This window comes from Saccopteryx bilineata, chromosome 2 (genome assembly GCF_036850765.1).
Source record: "Saccopteryx bilineata isolate mSacBil1 chromosome 2, mSacBil1_pri_phased_curated, whole genome shotgun sequence".
Lineage (NCBI taxonomy): Eukaryota > Metazoa > Chordata > Mammalia > Chiroptera > Emballonuridae > Saccopteryx > Saccopteryx bilineata.
The window spans coordinates 6,222,667-6,247,816 of record NC_089491.1 but is presented as its reverse complement, the minus strand read 5'-3'; the positions used below and the strand labels follow the sequence as shown (position 1 = coordinate 6,247,816).

The 25,150-nt window shown below is 43.5% G+C and overlaps 1 protein-coding gene across 1 annotated transcript in view; it reads left to right on the top strand.

Annotated features, from left to right (window-relative positions):
• Nucleotides 1–4,038: 4,038 nt before the first annotated feature.
• GPR107 (G protein-coupled receptor 107) overlaps nucleotides 4,039–25,150 on the top strand; it is an 83,274-nt gene continuing 62,162 nt past the window's right edge. Inside the window, exon 1 of the mRNA XM_066255972.1 lies at nucleotides 4,039–4,386. Coding sequence (XP_066112069.1) covers nucleotides 4,240–4,386 — 147 coding nt within the window. The 5' untranslated portion in view covers nucleotides 4,039–4,239. The remainder of the gene's footprint in view (nucleotides 4,387–25,150) is intronic.

Below are 25,150 nucleotides of genomic sequence, written 5' to 3'. Positions count from 1 at the left end.
TCAGTTGATTTGAGCATTGGCACCAGATGGGGGTTGCCAGGTGGATCCCAGTTGAGACCCATGCAGGAGTCTATCTCCCCTCCTCTCACTTAATTAAAAAAAATGAAAAAAGAAAAAGTAACTGTATAAAAAAAAAAAACTTCACTTGCCTGACCTGTGGTAGCACAGTGGATAAAGTGTCAACCTGAAATGTTGATGTTGCTGGTTCAAAACCCCAGGCTTGCCCAGTCAAGGCACATACGAGAAACAACTACTATGAGTTGATACTTCCCACTCCTCCCCCATCTTTCTCTCTATCCTCTCTCTAAAAAAACCCAAAAATCAATAAAAAGAAACACCCCACTTTAATCTTTGTATAATTAGTGTTTCCTTTTTTATTTCTCTCAATTCAAAGTAATGACTAGCACAATATAGTTTTCAAATGTCCAATGGAAGATATTCCTTCTATACATCTGGACACATACCATTGGTATGCAACTCTGTAAAGGTCACATAATAATTCCCAAATGAAAAGCTAAAAATAAGAATTAGCTTTTAAGCCCTTATAAAATTGCTTTCCAGAAACTAAAAGACAGAAGTCTCCAATTTTTTTTAACTATTTAAATGTTTGGTCACTACTATATTATTAAATGAAATTAAGACTATTCCTGACCATTCCGTTTTTAAAAGCCTACTACAATAAAATTTAAAATAAGGGATTCAAAAATGGTTCCCCATTTTAAAAAGTAAACAAGGCCCTGGTTGGATAGCTTGGTTGGTTAGAGCTTCATCCTGAAGCACAAAGGTTGCAGGTTCAATCCCCAGTCAGGACACATATAGGAAAAGATAGATGTTTGTACTTTTCTCTCTCTTCCTCTCTCTCTAAAATAAATAAAGTACAAAAATAAAAAGCACACAAAGTAAACAAGACTTCAAACACTGCAAACTACTTTTAAAAATGAAACTGTACTTAAAAATCACCTTTCCCTTTAACTAGTTTCATACTGAAGTGATAGTCAGTTAACAAGTCTGGTTATTTCTCTTGATATCTAAAGAATGTATTACTTATTTTATATTCCTAGTATGTTCTTTCAAATTGCTGATTTTTAAAATGTGTTTTGAAAATTCCTCTAGCATTTCATCTGATAACCCATTAATTACTCAGATTCTGGGCTTTTAATTTTTTTGAAAATTTATTATAAGAATTAGAAAGCCATTTATGGTACAGTGTGAGCACAGATCCAATTCTGAAGCAGATGAGGTTACACAGTCCTGGTTTTAAAGGTACCTGCCAAAAATTACACCCACTAGATGTGCGATCTTGAGCAGTCATTTGAGTTCCTTGTATTTGTTTTCGTATCTGTTAAATAAGGTGGGTGGATCTGTTGGTTATCTAAGGACCCTTTCTGCCTAATATGCAAATGAATGTTTTACAACAATGCAGGACAGATTTAGTGCTGGGTTTTGTGGGTGAGTCCTAAATGAGAGTTCTATCTGGGTCATTAATAATTCAGCAATGCACCCATGAATAAATTAATTAAACTAACCAAGTCTAATCTCTAAAAAAATGGGATTGCCCTGACCAGATAGCTCAGTTAGAGCGTTGTCCCCAAAACACATAGGTTGGGGGGTGGACCCCCAGTCAGGGCACAATTAATAGATCGGTGTTTCTGTCTCTGTCTCTCCCTTCCTCTCTCTTTGAATTAAATTAAAAAAAAAAAAAAGTGTTTTGTAATGTGAAATGAGATAATGTATAAATAAAGTACTTAGAATGCTTGGCAAATTTTTTTTTTTTCATTTTTCCGAAGCTGGAAACGGTGAGGCAGTCAGACAGACTCCCGCATGCGCCCGACCAGGATCCACCCGGCATGCCCACCAGGGGGCGATGCTCTGCCCCTCTGGGGCATCACTCTGTTGCATCCAGAGCCATTCTAGCGCCTGGGGCAGAGGCCAAGGAGCCATCCCCAGCGCCCGGGCCATCTTTTGCTCCAATGGAGCCTCGGCTGCGGGAGGGGAAGAGAGAGACAGAGAGGAAGGAGAGGGGGAGGGGTGGAGAAGCAGATGGGCGTGTCTTCTGTGTGCCCTGGCCAGGAACCGAACCCGGGACTCCTGCACGCCAGGCCGACCGGCCAGGGCCAAATTTTTTTATTAAAGATTTTATTTATTGATTTTAGAAAGTGGAGAGAGAAATGGAGTGAGGGGAGGAGCAAGAAGCATCAACTCACAGTTGCTTCTTGTATGTTCCCTGCCTGGACAAGCCTGGGTTTTTGAACCAGTGACCTCATCATTCCAGGTTGATGCTTTATTCCCTGTGTCACCACTGGTTAGCAATACTTGGCAAATTTAATCACTCGATACTTAACTATGTTTATCTCACTGTGTGGATTCACAAAATAATAATTTAAGTTTCTTTATCTGTAAAATGGGGTAGTAAGATTAGCTGAAAATTCTGTTCAGAGATGTACGATTCCATGTTAGTAATATACGGTCAAAGATCAGATTTGTTGAAAGGGGATAGTCTTTATTTTAAATTTTATTTTTATTTATCAAGAGAGACAGACAGACAGGAAGGGACAGAGATGAGAAGCATCAACTCGTAGTTGTGGCACCCTAGTTGTTCATTAATCGCTTTCTCCTATGTGCTTTGATGGAGGGGGGGGGTACAGCTGAGCCAGTGACCCTTTGGGATCAAGCCAGTGACCACGAGGTCCTGTCTATGATCGTACACTCAAGCTGGCAACCCCAAGCTCAAGCTGGTGACCCCGCGCTCAGGCTGGTGAGCGCGCTCAAGCCCGCGGCCTTGGGGTTTCCAACCTGGGTCCTCAGCATCCCAGGTGTCCGCTCTGAGCCACAGGCTGGTCAGGTGAAAAGGGATGTTCTTCACAACCTAGTAAACATTGCTTTTCTGTCTTCCTGGAGCCACCTTAGTGCCCTACTTCTGTCCTTGCCGAGTGTGACAAGAATTGTGTATTACCCTTTTTTCTTTTTTAATTCAAGGGAAGAATTCATAGGTTCATGACTTTTACTAAGACTGAAAACAGATAACAAATCTAGCACCCTCCTTTTCTCCCACCCTCCACCCCTGTTCTGTATTTTCCCCAAATCGATTTTTGTTACCTGAATGCAGCACTTAGCTTCATTAAAACATATCATGTTAATTTCAGTTCCTAGTTCCATTTTAAAACTTTTAAAGAATCTGATTCTATCACAAAACACACTAGTACACTGACAGTCACCCAGTATTGGGATTCCTGGTGGTTTTTAATTCTCCCCTTTAGCTTAAACTACTTCACACAAAGAGCATGCATTACTTGGGTGGCAAGCTGGAAAAGAATCTAAAAACTACATAACCCTGGTTAGTCTACTGGCAATTTTAATAAGCATGTTAATAAAAATGGTGAGAAGAGGGAACCAACTACTGAACCCTTCCATTAAAGATCTCCCAATAAATTCCCCAGTTGAGAAGCAAAGACGTTTCCACACAGAATTAAGAGAAAAATGTTGACATACTGACTCTAAGTGGTCAGGTGAAATAGCATAAGGCAATATAACATAGTTGTTAAAAATTGCCATGTGGTTCCCATCTCAACCTGAAATAAATAAGTTCCCAGAGCCTCAGTTTCTTACCTGTAAAGTGGAGATAATAATATCTACCTCCTACATCATTAGATTGATCCAAGAATAAAATAATAATGCGTACAAAAGTCCTAAGTGCCTGATAAAGGCTTAATAAATCATAATATTGCGCCCATTTCGTTTGAAAATTGAAAAAAAGAAAAGAAAGAAAATCAAGAGACCTATGACCAGCCAGGAATTTGGTATTCTCCACCTAATCAATCACCAGGCAAGGTCTGTAGCGGCTTTTAAGACATCATCACCCCGAAGAGCCAGCCGGAACCCAGCTCGCGGCCGTGGTCTCGCAGGCTCGAAGTCGCTTTCAAAGCTTGGCGGGTTGTAGGTGCGGTCCGGCTGTTTCCATGACAACCGCCACAGGGTTTTTGCCCCCCCCCCCCCCCCCCCCGGTCCTCTAACTGGCAGTTCCACCTCTTCCGGCTGAACCGAAAGTCCGTCAGTGGAGATGGACTGAACGGCCGCTCCGCCACTTTCCCGGACGCACACTCCAAGATCACAGGCACCGCGCACTCCGTGCACTCCGCTAGCCGCCGAGCCCCCCGCTTCCGGGCCTTTGCCGAGGCCGCCGCCCTTTAACCCCGGAAGTGGTTAGAGGGAGAGGAAGCAGCTGGTGATGCTGGAACAAACATGGCCGTCCCGGCGCCCGTCGGCCCGTCAGACTCCCGCGGTCCTCGGCTGGTAGCGGGTCTCCGTTTGCTTCCGGTACTGGAGCTGCTGCTACTGCTGCTGCTGACGGAGCCTGGCTTGGGCCGCGTCCACCACCTGGTGCTGAAGGTAAGGCCGGCTAGGGCTGGGCGGGGCCGGGCCGGGCTGGGCCGGGCGGGGTGGGGGGCGGCGGAGGCCGAGGCCGCTCCCTGGGGGCTGGAGGCAACTTTGGCCCGGGGGGCAGGGGAGCCTCTGAGCAGTTATCCCAGGTCGCGGCCTCTCTGTGAGAGGGGTCTGTAGGGGAGCCGTGGGAATGGCGGGGGTCCTCGCGCCGTTTGGAAGGGGCAGGAACGTTCCGAGAGGGGAAGGGACGGAACTGCGACGAAACTCCTAAGGACTCGGGAGGCCGCGCTCGTAACCCCTTCTGGCTCCCCTAGGTTCCTCGTTGACAGCATCCTGCGCCTCTCCCTCCCTTCTCAGCTCCAGCTTGTCTCCCTGACTTGACTTGTCCACGGCCTCCGCTCTTCCATTCCCTTGTGCCCGGCGCTTTGAAGATAGGCGGACCCTTAGCCTCCGTTTCCGGGTTCGGCTTAGAGTGCGCTCTGGAATGATCCAAGCGGGAATCTCCAGGAGGAATCTTAAGTTTCGCTTGAAATACATGCCAGAGAATGTCAAACCAGCACTGAAACTATTTTTCTAATGAGCGGCCTGTCTCTTTAAACCTCGTCCCTGTCGTCTGTCTGTCTAGGGAAGAGATTTCGGTCTAGAATGATCCCTTGGACCTTGCTGTATAACTCACAACCTAAAGTCACTTAAGGCTAAAACGTGCCTCCAGGCGGTTCAGCAAGTTAATATAGTTGGAGAACAGAAAAATAAATCGTTAGGACTCAAAGCCTTGTACATGGCCTTCATAATATGCAGTTTTCTAAGAAGTTATGGGATTGTAGAAAGTTTGTCTTATTGAAATACATTACTCTAATAAACCATGAGGCATTATATTTTGTGAACATATAATTTAAGGAATACAGGATCTGCTAAAAAAAAAAAAAAGCTTGTCAGATCCATACACCATACTTTTGGGTTTGTTATTTTAAAAAAACTATCTTAGGCCTGACCTGTGGTGGTGCAGTGGATAAAGCGTCGACCTGGAAATGCTGAGGTCGCCGATTCGAAACCCTGGGCTTGCCTGGTGAAGGCACATATGGGAGTTGATGCTTCCAGCTCCTCCTCCCTGTTTCTCTCTCCTCTCTCTCTTCTCTCTCTCTCTCTCTCTCTCTCTCTCTGTCTCTTTCTCTCTAAAATGAATAAAATAAAATAAAAACTATCTTAAATGGTTCTCAGCTTCAGGGAGCTAGTTGAGTCTTGACTCCTTTTGAGAATCTGCTAAAATCTGTAAAACCTCTCTTCAGCAAATTTCAGATAGAAGCTTAGACAACACTTTCTTGGAATTTCTAGGGCTTTATATTCCTGCTGAAGCCAAACTGATGACTCCTGATCTTCAGAGATCCTTATCTTTAAAATCCTTTAATTTTATAGTTTAGGATCTCGAGTCTTAGATTAAATAATAGAAGTGAGTTCGTGTAGTTTATAAATTAGAGACAAAGCTAATAGGACACACTGGATCATGTTTCTTGGCTCCCGATCCAGCACTCTTTTGTACAATTCTAGAATGAAAATACAGTATCAGGTGGTGTCATTAGGTAAATACTGGTCATATTGGTATAGATTGGAAAAGTGTGCTAACCTCAGTGGTAGAAGCAAACTGAGTGGTACAGTTCTGATGATTGATTTTGCCCTATTGTGCTAGACTGGTTAATATTTTTATTCTTTGTAATATGTTTCCTAAATACTGTGGTGCCCATTCTATAATCAGTACTACAATTGCTTCTTTTCTGTTAGAGTAAATTCTAACTTCTTGCTCGAACAAATAGGTATCACCTGAGTAGAGCCTGTTCAGCATCAATATAAGATTGTCTTGTTTTGCTTGAGACTGAGAGAAATAGGAGACTTGATTATAGACCCAGATTGGCAAGAATGACATGTAGAGAGGCCACTGAGTACCAGAAGTATGCATCGGCGTTTTAAAAAACTTTTATCATAGAGAATTTCAAACATATATCAAATTTGAATAGTATAATAAGCTATTCTAATTTGGTTGTAGCTGTCACCCAGCCTCAATAACTGTTAATCAGTGATTAATTCTGTCCTTTCCCACACTCACTACTTCTCTTCTCATTCTTTTTTTTTTTGAATGTAAACAAGTTCTTTCATTTCTTACTGCATCATCTGGTTTTCTCAGTCTTCTCAAATTTCTTCTCTTTTGATCTTTCTCTAAAGTCCTTACCTTTTTAAAGTTTTTTAAAATTGATTTTAGAGAGGGAACCATTGATTTCTCGTTCCATCCATTCATTGCATTCCATCCATTTATGCATTCATTGGTTGACTCTTACATGTGCCTTGGCCAAGGATTGAACTCATAACCTTGGCGTATTGGGATGATGCTCTAACCAACTGAACTACACGGCCAGGGCAATTCCTCAAATTACTTTATTGACGTATGTTTTGCATACCATAAAATTTGCCTATTTTAAGTGCACAATTCTGTGATTGTTAGTAAATTTACTGAGTTGTGCAATATCACCACAGTCCAGTCATAGAACATTTCCATCATCCCCATAAGATCCCTTTTGCTGCTTTACAATTAAATCCCTCCCCCAGCCTCAGGCAACTACTAATCTACTTCCTGTCTCTATGGATTTTCCCTTTCTTGATATTTCATATAAATGGAATCACACAGTATGTAGTTGTTTGTTTGTTCAGGTGAGAAGAGGGGAGGTAGAGAGACAGACTCCCTCGTGTGCCCCCAGCAGGTCCCACCCGGCAACCCCTGTCTGGAGCTGATGCTGGAATCAACCGAGCTATCCTCAGTGCCTGGGGCCAATGGAGCCAACACTTGAACCAGTTGAGCCACTGGCTCTGAGACAGAGAGAGAGAAGGGGGAGAGGGAGGGATAGAGAAGCAATGGTCGTTTCTCATGTGTGCCTTGACTGGGGATCGAACCCAGGACTTCTGCACACCGGGCTGATGTTCTGTTCACTGAGCCTACTGGCCAGGGCAGTATGTGGTCTTTTGTGTCTGACTTTTACTTATGTCTTTGAAGTTCATCCATGTTATATCACATATTATTAATTCATTCCTTTGAATGGCTGAATACTGTTCCACTGTATGGGTGTACCACATTTTGCTTAGCCATTCACCAGCTGATGGAGATTTGGGTTTCCATTTTTGGCATTGTGAATGATGTTGCTAAAGACATTCACATGTAAATCTTGGTGGGGACATATGGTTTTTGGGTGGGGGTGATTCTTAGGAGTGGAGTAAAATTGCTGGGTTATATGGTAGATTTATATTTAATTTTTTTGTGGAGGAATAATTGACATAATATATTAGTTTCAGATATACAACATAGTAATTTGACATCTGTATACATTGCAAAATGGTCATCATAGTAAGTTACCATCTGTCACCTTACAAAGGTAATATAGTCCCTGTGCTGTACTTTATATTTCTATGACTTCTTTATTTTATAACTGGAAGTTTGTACTTAATCACCTTCACTTTTCTGCCGTTCCCCCACCATCCCTCTTCAACCTCCACCCCAGGCAACCACCAATCTGTGTCTGTGAGTCTGAGTTTTTGTTTGTTTGGTTGGGGTTTTTTTATATGTATACAGTATATGTCTACACTTTGAGGATAAAGGTGCATCTTACTTTTGTTCCCTTGCCACCTACTTGGTCACATTAACAATAGTATCTCATCCTCCTATTCCTGTCCTCATGTGGTCTATTAAGTGGTGAGCCAACATCCACCTTCATAATCTCTGCTGGCAACCTAGATGTCACCTCCTCCGTCACCCCCACATTTGTCCCTCATTTACTCTGTACTGTAGTCCCACCCTTCCACTCACATTCGTAGTGGAAGGATTAAGTTGGGGCTTTGATTAAAATTTTTTTTTTTTTTTGTATTTTTCTGAAGCTGGAAATGGGGAGAGACAGTCAGACTCCCGCATGCGCCCGACTGGGATCCACCCGGCACGCCCACCAGGGGGCGACGCTCTGCCCCTCCGGGGCATCGCTCTACTGCGACCAGAGCCACTCTAGCCCCTGGGGCAGAGGCCAAGGAGCCATCCCCAGCGCCCGGGCCATCTTTGCTCCAATGGAGCCTTGGCTGCGGGAGGGGAAGAGAGAGACAGAGAGGAAGGAGAGGGGGAGGGGTGGAGAAGCAGATGGGTGCTTCTCCTGTGTGTCCTGGCCGGGAATCGAACCCGGGACTTCTGCACGCCAGGCCGACGCTCTACCACTGAGCCAACCGGCCAGGGCTGGGGCTTTGATTATTTAACCAGCATATTTTGCAGAATGTAAAGGGAAGTTCCTGTGTAATGAATGATTCATTACCCTAGCTGAATTATTCCTTTTTCTCATTAAACCAACAGAGTGAGGTGTTTAGTCGGGTTGGAGCACGTGCTGCTTTGGTTAATCACTGTGGCAGCAGGCTTCGTGTAGTGTGGGCCTGGCTGATGTGCACAGAGTAACTGATCTGTGTCTTCATCATTTTACCTTTTCCTGCCTACTTTCATGTGCCAAAGTAGGATAGTCTGTATAGCACTGTGAAGGTTATTTGAACATAGTACCTGGCCATTTGAACAAGACTCCTAACTTCGATACACTTTAAATGATCTTTATACAGACATTTCAGGGTTTCATCTTTTGTAAATATGAATGTCTATTAAATGTCTGTTCTTTGGCATATGTGTTTATAAGCATATAACACCTTTTGTTTAGTGACTACTCTTTGGCAGCTCTATACCACTTTGCCACTTCTGAGAAGACTAGTAGTCTAGTCTTCTACCACAGTTCTAGTGTATGAGTCTACTCTGCTCTGTACCACTTTGCCACTTCTGAGAAGACTAGTAGTCTAGTCTTCTACCACAGTTCTAGTGTATGAGTCTACTCTGCTCTGTACCACTTTGCCACTTCTGAGAAGACTAGTAGTCTAGTCTTCTACCACAGTTCTAGTGCATGAGTCTACTCTGCTCTGTACACAGAAAGGCTGAGACTACCAGTCTGGGGACAACTGTTCTGAGCTCGTGTGGGGAAAAGGAGGTGTCCCTACAGAATCTAAATTTTAAATACTAACTAAATAATTGATATTTTTTATTCATTGGCTTTTCATAGCAGCCCTTTGAGAGAAATGCTAAAGATCTGGAAAAAAGGCCTTGGGTGACGGAAGAGGAGGAGGCTGACTTTGAACCTGGAATCCGTGGTCTTTCCACGCGACCGCGGAACTGGCTGCACAGCCCTCAGGACCTGTCCAGGGGGGTCCCCTAAGTTCCAGGCTCCCAAGCTTCTGTGCTTGGCATCTTCTTTCAGGCTTTTTGTAGTTTTTCTTCTCTCATGTGCTTAGTTGTCATATTTTTGTTGTCTGAGTGAATTTATTTTTAAAATTTATTTATTTATTTATTTTTTACAGAGACAGAGAGTGAGTCAGAGAGGGGTAGACAGGGACAGACAGACAGGAACGGAGAGAGATGAGAAGCATCAATCATTAGTTTTTCATTGCACGTTGCGACACCTTAGTTGTTCATTGATTGCTTTCTCATATGTGCCTTGACCGTGGGCCTCTAGCAGACCGAGCAACCCCTTGCTGGGGCCAGTGACCTTGGGTTCAAGCTCGTGGGCTCTTGCTCAAACCAGATGAGCCCACGCTCAAGCTGGCGACCTTGGGGTCTCGAACCTGGGTCCTCGGCATCCCAGTCCAACGCTCTATCCACTGCGCCACCGCCTGGTCAGGCTGTCTGAGTGAATTTGATCTCATTTGTTTTGTGAATTGCTTTCTATATGCAGTGATCCAAGAAATTGAATATTAACCTTCCTCGGGTAGTGTCTCTCACCATTAATAGTGGGCATTCAATAAATGATAGATGATATTATTCTTGTTGTTTTATATTAGTGAGAAATTGATCATGGATGCCTAAAGATACTTTTGCTTACGTTTTGGATCTGATTTTTTTTTTAAGTTTCTCAGGTAGATACCCATTAGAGGGATTGCTGGGTCATATAGTAGCCCTATTTTTTTTTTTTTCTTTGCATTTTTCTGAAGCTGGAAATGGGGAGAGACAGTCAGACAGACTCCCGCATGCACCCGACCGGGATCCACCCGGCACGCACACCAGGGGCGAAGCTCTGCCCACCAGGGGGCGATGCTCTGCCCTTCCGGGGCGTCACTCTGTTGCGACCAGAGCCACTCCAGCGCCTGGGGCAGAGGCCAAGGAGCCATCCCCAGCGCCCGGGCCATCTTTGCTCCAATGGAGCCTTGGCTGCGGGAGGAGAAGAGAGAGACAGAGAGGAAGGAGGGGGGTGGGGGTGGAGAAGCAAATGGGTGCTTCTCCTATGTGCCCTGGCCAGGAATCGAACCCGGGTCACCCGCATGCCAGGCTGACGCTCTACCGCTGAGCCAACCAGCCAGGGCTTCTATTTTTAATTTTTAATTTAACTTTTTTTTTTACAGAGACAGAGGGAGAGTCAGAATGAGGGATAGACAGGGACAGACAGACAAGAACGGAGAGATGAGAAGCATCAATCACTAGTTTTTCGTTGCGCATTGTGACACCTTATTTGTTTATTGACTGCTCTCTCATATGTGCCTTGACCATGGGCCTTCAGCAGACCGAGTAACCCCTTGCTTGAGCCAGAGACCTTGGGTCCAAGCTGGTGAATTTTTGCTCAAACCAGATGAGCCCACGCTCAAGCTGGCGACCTTGGGGTCTCGAGCCTGGGTCCTCCGCATCCCAGTCTGACGCTCCATCCACTGCACCACCGCCTGGTCAGGCTGGATCTGATATTTTGAGCAGAGGTCACAAACTGAGATGCTATTAGACACTGCGCAGATACTTTGTAAGTGAGCCGGCTGGCCGGGTGAGATGGCGGAGAGGACAGCCAGCTCCTGCAGGTGGCTGCTGCTTCTCTGTTCCGGCAGGTTGTGGCTGCACTGGAATGTGGCCTAGACGTGCTGGGTCTTGCGGTAGGTTGCTTTCTTTCTTTCTTTTTTAAGAAAAGCTGGAAATTCAGGCTTTTGTGTGAAATAGCTAGCAACTTAAATTTAAAAATAAAATGCCCTGACTGGATAGCTCAGTTGGTTAAAGCATTGTCCCGAAGCACAGAGGTGGCTGGTTCAGTCCCCAGTCAGGCACATACAGGAACAGATTGATGTTCCTGTGTCTTTCTCTCTCTAAAATCAATAAAATAAACATTAAAAAAAAAAAAGCAAAACACTGTTGGCCTGATCTAACACATTAATGAACCAGGACAATCTGTGAGCTGTCAGTTGGGTGAGCTTTTAAGTAAGGAAGTGGTCAGTTATATGACCTTCAGCTAGTTTGGTTAAGAGTGACCATATTTATTGTCTGAAGTTTAGTTTATGAGAGAAACTAAATTGAAATATCAATACTCTAGTGCTCGCTTTGGCAGCACATATACAAAATATCGTTACTTGCTTTACATTTTAAAGCAATTTAATGTGAAATTGTTGAGGAAGTTAAAGCAAAAGCATTTATATTTTGCTATTTAATTAAAAGAGCAGAAATCTTTGTGTAAAACAGCAGTTTTGAGTGGGAGGTAAAAAAGGCAAAAATGTCCCAAAATAGTAGTTGTCTTTAGGGAGTTTTTTTTTCATCTCCAGTTTAGAACTTTCTTCTCATTAATATATTTTTTAAATTTTTATTTATTGATTTAGAGAGAGAGAAAGAGAGAAAGAAGGGAGGAGCAGGAAGCATCAACCCTGGCAAACTCAGGGTTTCTAATTGGTGACCTCAGCATTCCAGGTCGACCCCTATCCACTCCTCCGCCACAGGAGGTCAGGCCCACACCTTGCTCTTGAGCTGTGGACAAGTGTGTCCACTGGCTTAGCCCTCCACCCCCGTTTCCATTTAGGTGTCTCATAAGTATCTTTATGGATAAAACCAGTTCATCCTCTATTCCCTTTACCCTCAACCTCTCTGTGCTCCTCTTCCAGATTGTCTTAGTAACTGGGGCCACCAGCTCCTTGTTTTCTCAAGCCAAATATCTTTTAACTTTTCAGAGATGGGCATTCTGAGGAGTCCCCTAGCCAGCCACTGCCCTCGGTCGTCAGCACTAACTCTTCGGTCCAGGCCACCCTTCTATCTTGTGGGCCAGTGCAGTCTCCATGTACTTGTGTCCCAGCATTACTCCCGGTCACGTTGTGTTTGGTAGCTGCAGTGGACTAAGAGCGCCATCCAGTCATGTTCCTGCCCTTTAAACTCATCAGGGCACCCACCCTTTTCCCCTTTTGAGGGAGCTCACAATCTGCAGTGAGGCTGCCAGACTCTGAGCAGTCTCCTCTCTAGCTCATTGTCCTTCTTTTCTTTAGTTTCTTAGTTCATAAGTGTGCAGCTTGATGGATTTTTTTTTTTTTTTACAGAGGCAGAGATAGACAGGGACAGACAGACAGGAACGGAGAGAGATGAGAAGCATCAATCATCAGTTTCTCGTTGCGCATTGCGACTTCTTAGTTGTTCATTGATTGCTTTCTCACATGTGCCTTGACCGCGGGCCTTCAGCAGACCGAGTAACCCCCTGCTGGAGCCAGCGACCTTGGGTCTAAGCTGGTGAGCTCTTTGCTCAAGCCAGATGAGCCCGCGCTCAAGCTGGCGACCTCAGGGTCTCGAACCTGGGTCCTTCCGCATCCCAGTCCGACGCTCTATCCACTGCGCCACCACCTGGTCAGGCGATGGATTTTTTTATATACCATGCAACCAGCACCAGGTTAAGAAACAGGATATTACTAGTACCCCAGAAGCCCCCTGATACTCCCTTCTAGTCACCAGAAGTCCTGAAATGGCCAACAGAGTTCTTAACAGGGAGGAAAGAGGTCTTGCCTTACTCATTTTCATATGAAGCCATATGACACTGTAGCAGTGGGAATCAGCAGATTGATGGGACAGAGTAGGAAGCACTACAGAGACATTTATCTTAATATGAACTTGATATGCAGTGTAGGTGGCATCACACAGCAGTGGAAGTTAGGACAGATTGCTCAGAAGTATGTGAACGCTGGCTTTCCACATAGAAAAAAAAGGAATAGCTGACCAGGCGGTGGTGCAGTGGATAAAGTGTCAGCCTAGGATTCTGAGGACCCAGGTTCGAAACCCTGAGGTCCCCGGCTTGAGTATAGGCTCACAAGCTTGAGTGCAGGGTTGCTGGCTTGAGCATGGGATCAAAGACATCCCACGGTCGCTGGCTTGAGCCCAAAGGTCACTGGCTTGAAGCCCATGGTTTGAGTAAGGGGTCACTGGCTCGGCTGGAGCCCCCCCCCCCCCGTCACGTCAAATATGAGACAGCAATCAATGACCAACTAAGGTGACACAACTATGAGTTGATGCTTCTCATCTCTCTCCCTTCCTGTCTTTCTGTCTCTGTTTGTCTCTCTATCACTAAAAAAGAAAAAAAAGAAGAAGGAATAGGTGCCTACCTCACACCATACATAAAAATATATTCCAGGTTGATTAAAGACCAAAGTGTGAAAGCGGAATTCTAAAGCTTTTAGAAAAACATGGTGAATATTTTATGACATTGGAATTGAGAAGGATGTTTTTAAAAATACATTTAAAAAGGACCTGTGCAGCCTGACCTGTGGTGGCGCAGTGGATAAAGCATCGACCTGGAAATGCTGAGGTCGCTGGTTCAAAACCCTGGGCTTGCCTGGTCAAGGCACATATGGGAGTTGATGCTTCCTGCTCCCCCCCCCATCTCTCTCTCCTTTCTAAAATGAATAAATAAAATAAAAATAAAATTAAAAAAAAAATACCTGTGCAAATAAAGATTGATAAGTTTTCTCGTTTAAAAAAATTTTTTAAAAGATTTTTTGTAGTTATTTTTAGATAGAGAAGAGAGAGAAAGAGAAAGGTGGGGAGGAGTGGGAAGCATCAACTCATATTCATTGTTTCTCATTGTGCCTTGACTGGACAAGCCGGAGCTTTGAGCCGCCAACATAAAAATTAAAGAGCAGTAGCCAAGCCTGGCCTGAGGTGGCGCAGTGGATAGAGCATGACCTGGAGCACAGAGGTCGCAGGTTCCAGGCCCCGGGTGTGCCTGGTCAGGGCACATGCAGGAAGTAACTAGGAGTAGATGCTTCACACTTCTCCCCCCCCTTTCTCTTTCTCTCTCCTTTCTCTAAAATTAATAAATAAAATCGTAAAATTAATAGCCAGAATATACAGTATGTCTGTAAAGTCATGGTGCACTTTTGACCAGTCACAGGAAAGCAACAAAAGACGATAGAAATGTGAAATCTGCACCAAATAAAAGGAAAACCCTCCCAGTTTCTGTAGGATGATGTGGCAGCATGTGCGCATGTGCAGATGATGACGTAACACCGTGTATACAGCGGAGCAGCCCACGGCCATGCCAGTGGAGATGTGGACGGTACAGAGGAAAGTTCAGTGTGTTCTGTGGCTTGCTAAATTCGAATCCGTGACCAAAGTGCAACGTGAACATCGGCGTGTTTATAACGAAGCGCCACCACATAGGAATAACATTACTCGGTGGGATAAGCAGTTGAAGGAAACCGGCAGTTTGGTGGAGAAACCCCGTTCTGATAGGCCATCAGTCAGTGACGAGTCTGTAGAGGCTATACGGGATAGCTACCTAAGGAGCCCTAAAAAATCTGTGTGTGAGCCCACATCGAACTGCACTGAATAGGTATGAAACTGGGAGAGTTTTCCTTTTATTTGGTGCAGATTTCACATTTCTATTGTCTTTTGTTGCTTTCCTGTGACCGGTCAATAGTGCACCATGACTTTACAGACACACTGTATAAAGAACTTAAAAAAATCCAAAAGGAAAGTGGATATAGGATATAAAAAAGGTATTTCACAAAAAAATCTAAATGGCTTATCATGTATTTGCATTTTTGTATCTGGTTTATTTCACTTAGCATACTGTCCTACAGTTTCACTGATGTTGATACGAATGATAAGGTTTCCTTTTTTTCTTTGTTCTTTTTATGAAGTGAGTGGCAGAGGGCAGAGAGATAGACTCCTGCATGCGATCCACCCAGCAACCCCTGTCTGGGTTTGATGCTCTGCCTATCTGGAGCCACTGCTCCGTTGCTTGGCACCGAGCTCTTTTAGTGCCTGAGGCGAGGCCATAGAGCCATCATCAGCACCCAGGCCAACTTGCTCCAGCCATTTTGGGCTTTTTTGATCCATCGCCACAGGAAAGGGAGAGAGAAAGAGGGAGGGAGGGTTGGAGAAGCAAATGGTCGCTTTTCCTGTGTGCCCTGACTTGGAATTGAACCAGGACTTCCACACGCCCCTGGTCTGATGGTCTACTGCAGAGCTTACCTGCCAGAGCTGATTTCTTTCTTTTATTTATTTATTTATTTATTTATTTTTTTTAAATTTTTTTTTTTAATTTTTTTATTTTTTATTTTTTCTGAAGCTGGAAACAGGGAGAGATAGTCAGACAGACTCCCGCATGCGCCCGACCGGGATCCACCGGGCACGCCCACCATGGGGCAACGCTCTGCCCACCAGGGGGCGATGCTCTGCCCATCCTGGGCGTCGCCATGTTGCGACCAGAGCCACTCTAGCGCCTGAGGCAGAGGCCACAGAGCCATCCCCAGCGCCTGGGCCATCTTTGCTCCAATGGAGCCTTGGCTGTGGGAGGGGAAGAGAGAGACAGAGAGGAAAGCGCGACAGAGGGGTGGAGAAGCTAATGGGCGCTTCTCCTGTGTGCCCTGGCCGGGAATCGAACCCGGGTCCTCCGCACGCTAGGCCGACGCTCTACCGCTGAGCCAACCGGCCAGGGCCTGATTTCTTTCTTTTAAAAGCTGAATAGTAAACCATTTTGGGTATGTGTATGTATTTTTTTCTTCTTTTAAAAAATCTTTTCATTGATTTGAAAGAGAGAGAAGCATCAACTCGTTTTACTTCTTTGTTCCATTTTGTTGTGCACTCATTGATTGCTTCTTTTTTTTTTTTTTTTTTTGTATTTTTCTGAAGCTGGAAACGAGGAGAGACAGACTCCCGCATGCGCCCCACCGGGATCCACCCGGCACGCCCACCAGGGGGCGATGCTCTGCCCCTCCGGGGCGTCGCTCTACCACGACCAGAGCCACTCTAGCGCCTGGGGCAGAGGCCAAGGAGCCATCCCCAGCGCCCGGGCCATCTTTGCTCCAATGGAGCCTCGGCTGCGGGAGGGGAAGAGAGAGACAGAGAGGAAGGAGGGGGTGGGGATGGAGAAGCAAATGGGTGCTTCTCCTATGTGCCCTGGCCGGGAATCGAACCCGGGTCCCCCGCACGCCAGGCCGACGCTCTACCGCTGAGCCAACCGACCAGGGCCTCATTGATTGCTTCTTGTACAGGGGGGTCCTCGGGTTACGACACAGTTCCATTTCTATGATAGTGATGTAACCCAAATTTTGGTGTAAGTCAAAACACACCCAAGCCTAAGTCACTTACCTATCCTAACAGTTGTGAAATCATAATCTAGAACATAAAAACACATCTAAGGCGCAGAAAAAGAATACTCTGTATTCTTCTGCTGCGCTCAGCAAAACTAGTCTGCCCACATATACCGTAAGTACGACACTAATGGTGTAAGCTGAAATACACCTCAATTTTTTAAAGTTTTTATGGGAGTGAGCATTGTAAACTCGAAATGTATGTCAAGACTGTCATAATCCAAGGACCCCCTGCTCATGCCCTGACCAGGAGTCAAACCTGCAAACTTTGCCATGAAGACAACACTTGACCTACTGAGCAATCAACCAGGCTAGGGTTGTGTTTTATTTTTTATTCATCCCCTGACAACCACTTAGGCTGTTTTCATATCTTAGTTATTGTGAATAATGCTACAGTGAACAGGGGAGTGCAGCTATCTCTTTGAGATAGTGATTTTATTTCCTTTGGACGAATGCCCAGAAGTAGGATTGCTAGATCCTGTGGTAGTTCTATTTTTAATTTTTTGGGAAACCTACATGTTGTTTTTCATAATAACTATTCCAGTTTATATTCCCATAAACAGTATATAAGGGCTCCCTTTTCCCCACACCTCATCAACACTTGTCTTTTGACTATTTAAAAAAGTTTTTATTGGGTGACACTGGTTAACATGATTATACAGGTTTCAGGTACTCAGTTCTACAACACATCTCTGTGCACAGCTTTGTGCGCTCACCTCCCAAGTCAAGTCTACATCCATCACCGTTTACCATCCCAATATTCTCCCCCTGCCTTTGGACTTTGTGAGAATAGCCACTCTAACAGGTGTGAGGTGCATTTCCCTGGTGATTAGTGGTCAGTGGTGTTGGGCACCTCTTCTTTTTAATAGGTTTTTATTTATTGATTTTGGAGAGAGAGGAATTGAACCAGCAACCTCTGTGCATCAGGATGATGCTTGACCAACTGAGGTGTCTGGCCAGGGTGAAGCTTTTTAGTTTGATGCAATCCCATTTTTTTCTATTTTTGCTTTTGTTACCCGTGCTTTTGTTTTCCATTCAAAAAATTGTTGCTCAGACCAACGTCAGAAAGCTTTTTTTACTATGTTTTCCTGAAGTAGTTATACAGTTTCAGATCTTACATTTAAATCTTTGATCCATTTTGAGCTGTTGGTATACGGTGTAAGATAAGGATCCATTTTTGTTTAATGTATGTTAATATCCAGTTTTCCTAACACCATTTATTGAAGAGACTGTTCTTTCCTTACTGTGTGTTCTTGGCGTCTTTGTTGAAGATTAGTTGACTAAAGGTGTGGGTTTACTTCTGGTCTTTCTGTTCTGTTCCATTGGTCTATATGCCTGTTTTCATGCCATACTGTACTGTGTTTGAATAGATTTTAAAATCAGGCAATGTGATGCCTTCAAGTTTTTCCTCTTACTCCAGAATTGCTTTGGCTAATGTGATATTTTGTTGTTCCATATGAATTTAGGATTTTTTTTTTCTATTTCTGAAAAATACCATTGGAATTTTGATAGGGATCGCATGGAATCTATAGATTGCTTTGGACAGTATGGACATTTTAAAAAGTTTAATTCTTCCAATCTATGAATGCAGATTATCTTTCTACCCACTATGTCTTTAATTTCTTTTATCAATATTTTTGTAGTTTTTAGTGTATAGATTTTTCACCTATGGCAGTGATGGGCAGTCTTTTGAGCTTGGTGTGTCAAAATTCGCCAAAAAACCGAGCATAACTCAGGTGGTGTGTCACTTCGAGAAAAAACCCCATAATTTTGCGATATTTATAGTTTAAATTACAAAAATGTATAACTGTAATATATAACTTTTTATTTATTTATTTTTATTTATTTTTATTTTTTACCGAGAGTGAGTCAGAGAGAGGGATAGACAGGGACAGACAGACAGGAAAGGAGAGAGATGAGAAGCATCAATCATTAGTTTTTCATTGCGCGTTGCAACACCTTAGTTGTTCATTGATTGCTTTCTCATATGTGCCTTGACCACGGGCCTTCAGCAGACCGAGTAACCCCTGGCTGGAGCCAGCGACCTTGGATTCAAGCTGGTGGGCTTTTTGCTCAAGCCAGATGAGCCCGCGCTCAAGCTGGCAACCTTGGGGTCTCGAACCTGGGTCCTCTGCATCCCAGTTCGACGCTCTATCCACTGCGCCACCGCCTGGTCAGGCTGTAATATATAACTATTTAATAAACCAAAAACTAAATTATTTAACTTACCTGCTTAGTGACTTCTTTGTTCATCTGTCAGTCGATTTCTTTTGTGGGTCTTGATATTATTTAACTTGTGTGGGATTCCGTGAACTAAGATAAGTGAGGGGGAGGGGGAATTCTGTAACTAACCTATGCCTATTAGTGACTATTTTTGTTGCTGAATTTCATTGGTTAAATCTTCAACTGAAGGTTGGTATTTTGTACACTTCAAGCCCAAGCAAGCGCTACTAACTTCGGCTGTCAATCTGTTTCTTTTTGTTGGTTTTGATATTATTTAACACTGAAAATAAGGTCTCAGAAAAGTACGTAAAGGGAAAAATTGTGAGTTAAGCCATTGCTATATTTTTCAGGGTGCTAAAGGTGTCTGGTAATCGGTTCCAGGCACTTCAAATTTCATGTTTGTAGTGGCACTCTTTTTGATTCTCGAAGCAGCACCTTTCCAGATTCTCAAGCTTTGATCTCAGGTCGACAAATACCTGAGCCCAGATGCTGTCTTTGAAATTCTGCAAAAAAATAAAATAAATAAAATTAAAAATTTAAAAAAAAAAATCTGCAAGTTGCATTTTATGTAAACTAAGGTGGCTGCCGCTATTTCTAATGGCGGGAAACGGCACCCATAGCATAGGCCCTCGCCTTTCCCAGCCTCCCCCTCACTTATCTCAGTAATGATGGTCAGTTAGAAATCCACGACACCCCAGAACAGTAGACTGGATGATGGTTGCTGTGGTTATGTGGTTGCTGGTGATGGCGATCACAGGGCCCCCAGAGATGCGTCCCCCGCGGCATTCCGCTGTTCTCTGCTCCGGCTGGAAGTGAGGTCAAAGATCCCCTAACGGCCTAACCGGAAGTCCCAGAACTAGACGCTCTGTGCCGGAGTTCTGTTGTTCTGGCTTACAGACCTCCAGCACAGAGTGTCTGCGCTACAGCAAATGTTTTATCCTCGGCTACTGCACCTGGCCGTGCAGGAGCCGAGGATGAAACGTCCTTCTCGGCATGTGGCCCCATACTTCTCTGGTACAGGGCGCCATGTCATGTAAAATGGCTACGCGTGTCAGTGCTGACATGTGTGTCATAGGTTCGCCATCACGGACCTATGGTTAAATTTGTTCCTAAGGGTTTTTTTGTTTGTTTGTTTGCTTTTTTCTTTTATTGATTTTAGAGACAGGAAGGGAGAAAGCAAGAGAGAGACAGGAACAATTTGTTCCTGTATGTGCTCTGACCGAGGATTAAACCTGCAGCCTCTGGGCTTCAGGGCAATGTTCTAACCAACCAGGCCAGGGTATTTTTTTGTTGTTGTTTATTTTATTGATTTGTAGAGAGAGTAAGGGAGAGAGACAGGAACATCTGTTCCTGCATCTGCCATGCCTGGAGATTGATCCAGGAACCTTTGAGCTTTGGGACAATGCTCTAACAAACCGAGCCATCTGTACAGGGCCGGTTTTTGTTTTTTTGATGCTATTGTAAATGAGATTGTTTTCTTTATCTCTTTTTCAGGTATTTCATTGTTAGTGAATAAAAATGTCACTGATTTTTGTATGTTGATATTTATATCCTGCAACTTCACTAAATTTATTAGTTCTAACAGGGTTTTTTTTTGGATTTTTTTTTTTTTTTTTTTTTTACAGAGACAGAGAGTCAGAGAGAGGGACAGACAGACAGGAACAGAGAAAGATGAGAAACACCAATCATCAGTTTTTTGTTGCGACACCTTAGTTATTCATTGATTGCTTTCTCATATGTGCCTTGACCACGGGCCTTCAGCAGACCGAGTAACCCCTTGCTCAAGCCAGCAACCTTGTGTCCAAGCTGGTGAGCTTTGCTCAAGCCAGATGAGCCCGCCTCAAGCTGGCGACCTCGGGGTCTCGAACCTGGGTCCTCCGCATCCCAGTCCAACGCTTTATCCACTGCGCCACCGCCTGGTCAGGCTTTTTTGGTAGAGTCCTTAGTGTTGTTTATCTACACTGCTCACTAAAATTAGGGGATCAGGAACGTGCAGATACTCCAGTACCTTCAGCCTTTTGTTTAGTGCATTTTCACCAATGAAATAAAAGTTGTTTTTGCATCTCATTTGCATAATTGAACAACTTTCTTTGACTTGTTTGTTTTTCTGATGTTCTTTTTTTTTGTGGCAGAGACAGAGTCAGAGAGAGGCACAGATAGGGACAGACAGACAGGAGGCAGAAAGATGAGAAACATCAATTCTTTGTTGTGATTCCTTAGTTTTCATTGGTTGATTTCTCATATGTGCCTTGGGGGGGGGTTCAGCAGACCGAGTGACCCCTTGCTTGTGCCAGCGACCTTGGGCTCAAGCTGGTGAGCCCTGCTCAAACCCGATGAGCCCGCGTTCAAGCTGGCAACCTCGAGGTCTCGAACCCGGGTCCTCAGCATCCCAGTCCGACACTCTATCCAAGTGGTAGTCAACCTGGTCCCTACCACCCACTAGTGGGCGTTCCAGCTTTCATGGTGGGCGGTAGCGGAGCAACCAAAGTATAAATAAAAAGATTTAACTACAGTAAGTTGTTTTATAAAGATTTATTCTGCCAAACTTAGCGAAAATCGAACATAAAGTACTTGATAAGTAATTATTATTATATGCTTTAACTTGCTGTAACTCTGCTTTATAAATTTTATAAAGTAAAGTTACTTCCCTACTTTATAAATCACCATTACTGTGGAACCGGTGGACGGTTACAGAGATACAAAAGTGGGTGGCAGGTATAAAAAGGTTGACTACCCCTGCTCTATCCACTGCGCCACCACCTGGTCAGACCCGATGTTCTTGTTTAATAAGAAAAAATCAAATGCTTCTTTTTTTTACCCCTTCATATTCATTTTGAAATATCCCCTAATTTTTGTGAACAGTATATATCATCTTCAAACAAAGACAATTTTTTCTTCTTTTCAATTTCTTTTTCTTGCCTAATTACTTCCAGTACTATGTTAAATAGGAGAGTTGAGAGTGGGCATCTTGTCTTGTTACTGTTGTATATGATCCTAACTATGGGCTTGTTGTAGTTGGTCTGTATTATGCTGAGGTACATTCCTCCTGTACCTAATTATCTATATTATTGAGAGTCTTTATCATAAAAAGATGTATTTTGTCAAGTGGTTTTTCTGTATTTATTGAGATGATCATAAAGATTTTCCCCCTTCATTCTGTTAATGTGGTGTATCACATTTATTTTTGTATCACAGTTATTGATTTGATTTGCATAAGTTGAAGTATCCTTGCGTCTCAGGGATAAATCCCATCTGATCTTGGTATATGATCCTTTTGGATCATGGTGTTGGGTTCCGTTTGCTAATGTTTTATTCAGTAGTTTTGCATCTTTGTTCATCAGAGCTATCAGTTTGTAATTTTCTTTTCTTGTAGTGTTCTTATCTGGCTTTGGTATCAGGATAATGCTGGTCTTAAAAATGAGTTAGAAGTGTTTCTTCCTTTTCAGTTTTTTGGAAGAGTTTGAGAAGAATTGGTGTTAATTTTTCCTTAACTATTTGATTACAGATTTAAATCTCCATGCTCATTATTGGTCTATTCAGATTTTGTTCCTTTGTGATTCAGTCTTGATAGGTTGTATGTTTCTAGGAATTTTTTTTTAAAGATTTTTTTTCAATGATTTAATTATTTTATTTATTTTTACAGAGACAGAGATAGATAGGGACAGACAGACAGACAGGAATGGAGAAAGATGAGAAGCATCAATCATCACTTTTTCGTTGCGACACCTTAGTTGTTCATTGATTGCTTTCTCATATGTGCCTTGACCGGGGGGCTACAGCAGACCAAGTAACTCCTTGCTTAAGCCAGTGACCTTGGGTCCAAGCTGGTGAGCTTTTGCTCAAACCAGATGAGCCCGCGCTCAAGCTGGTGACCTCAGGGTCTCGAACTTGAGTCCTCCGCATCCCAGTCCGACGCTCTATCCACTGCGCCACCGCCTGGTCAGGCTGTTTCTAGGAATGTGTCCATTTCTTCTAGGTTGTATCACTTGCATTTAATATTATATCATGATTACTTTTTCGTATTACAAGTAGGCTTCCACATAAGATCTGTGTTGAAATCCCTTCTTTACCACTGTAGTCGGCATAGTCTCGGTAGTCATTTTATCTCTGAATTTTGTCTTCTCTGAATTTTGTCTTCTCTGAATTTTGTCTTCATGGGGATACTACTCTTAACCACCCTGAGCCGAGTGTGGATTGGGTATCATAGGAGAGGTCTTGACACACAACCCAGTTCTGGGTAAGTGCTGAAAAAGTGAGCTGGTGTGAGGCTTATGATTATTCAATAACACTTCAAAAATGTGTTTTTAATGGCATTGTATTATTGAAATGATATATATAAAAGTGAGGAAAAACAATAAAATAATGTACTGTTTATATGAAAAAAAAACAAAAACTTATGAGGTTGCAACTGACACATTCTTCCCCCAAAAACCTGGAAAGTATCCATTGTAGTGAACTAAATGAGTATGAAAATCATCTAACAGGCTTCCATTTGTACCCAGCATCAAAATGCTGGATAAATTAGAACAAGCATACTTTTAAAATGTAAGCTTTATTGAAGAATAATATGTATTCTAAAAATACTTATAAGCATACAACTCTTACGATAATTTTCACGAGGTAAACACACTTGTGCATCCAGCAACAGTGTGTTACCAAGCACTTCGAAAAGCTCCTAAGGCCCCTCTCCCCCAAGTGACTAAAGTCTGTCCTTCCCAAGAATAGTCACCATCTTGACCTTTCTCACAGTAGAGTATTTCCCCCACATTTGAATTTGTGACACCTATATTAAATATGGCTTTGTTTCCTTAGTATAATGTCTGTGAGAGTGATCCAGGTGTTGCATGGGGTAGGCATTTTTTGTTTGTTTTTCTTTATTACTCTCTCTGTTTGTCCTTCTCATCTGGGGATTTTGAAAGTATGAAACCCTAATGTCTTTTAACATAAAAATAAAAGTCAGACCAAGAGGCAGCATTGTTCATTTGAGATCCAAAAGTACAGCTTTCTAGGAAGCACTGACTCAGGCAGAAACCCTAAGTTTTCCTAGGAGAGGAATGCAGGGGCGTTTGACAAAGGGAAGAGGAACAATTATGTGAATAGAAGGTAGGCCTATAGAAGGTGCAGAAAAGCTACCAGAGGATGCTAATTCTGAAGAAAGTTTTATATTTTCAGTCTGGTAGTCATAATAATCTGCTTTCCTGTTGTCTTTACAGACGGTTGGAATACAGTGCCGCTTTAGGCCCAATCCAAAGATTGTTTTGCCCAGTTTTAACATTCTGAAGGTTTGAGAAGACCTGCAAGGCAGTTAGTTCCACTGGGACAGCAACTCGGACTCCATTTTGAAGTGGTTTTGGTTATTTTTCACATGTCTGTAGTGGTCGGCAAGCTGAGGCTCACGAGCCGCCTGTGGCTCTTTGGCCCCTTGAGTGTGGGTGCAAAGGCCAGCTTAGGAGTACCCTAATTAAGTTAATAACAATGCACCTACCTATATAGTTTAAGTTTTAAAATTTTAAGAAATTTCAATTGTTGTACTATTGATATTTGGCTCTGTTGACTAATGAGTTTGCTGACCACTGTTAAGGCATCCATCGTATGTAGTTGAATTAATTTCTCTTGTGTTCACCTAGGATGGCAGTAGCCTTGTAATGCCTTTGGGAGGATTGAAAAAATAATCACTCAAATCATTTTCTGTAAGATGTTAATCTCTCACAATCTTGAGAAAGGCCATGAGCCTTTTAGCTTTTCTGGTTTTATGCTGTAGCAGCTGCCTAATGCCTTTCAGCAGATGACTTCTATTATCTTGGCTGGCTTTTCTACTTCTCCCTGGGAGTACTGGTTTGCTGCAATCTACTCCATCCCACCAGGAAATGGAAGTCTGGCCAACATGCTTTAAATGCATAGCTGGGCTCCTAGGAAAATAAGGGAAATTCCCAGGGGCCCAAAAATAAAAAAAAGCTTGCAAGAAGGAGCTGAAATTCCAGTGGGCAAAAGAACACAAGCGAGGGCTGTCCTGAAGCACTGCAGAAACTTGGGCCCTATGACCTTGGGTTTTGAACAGCTGGTGAGCGTCAGCACGAGCCAGACAAAGCCTTCGACCCAGGCAGGGAGGGGGCCGGGACTGTTCCTCTCC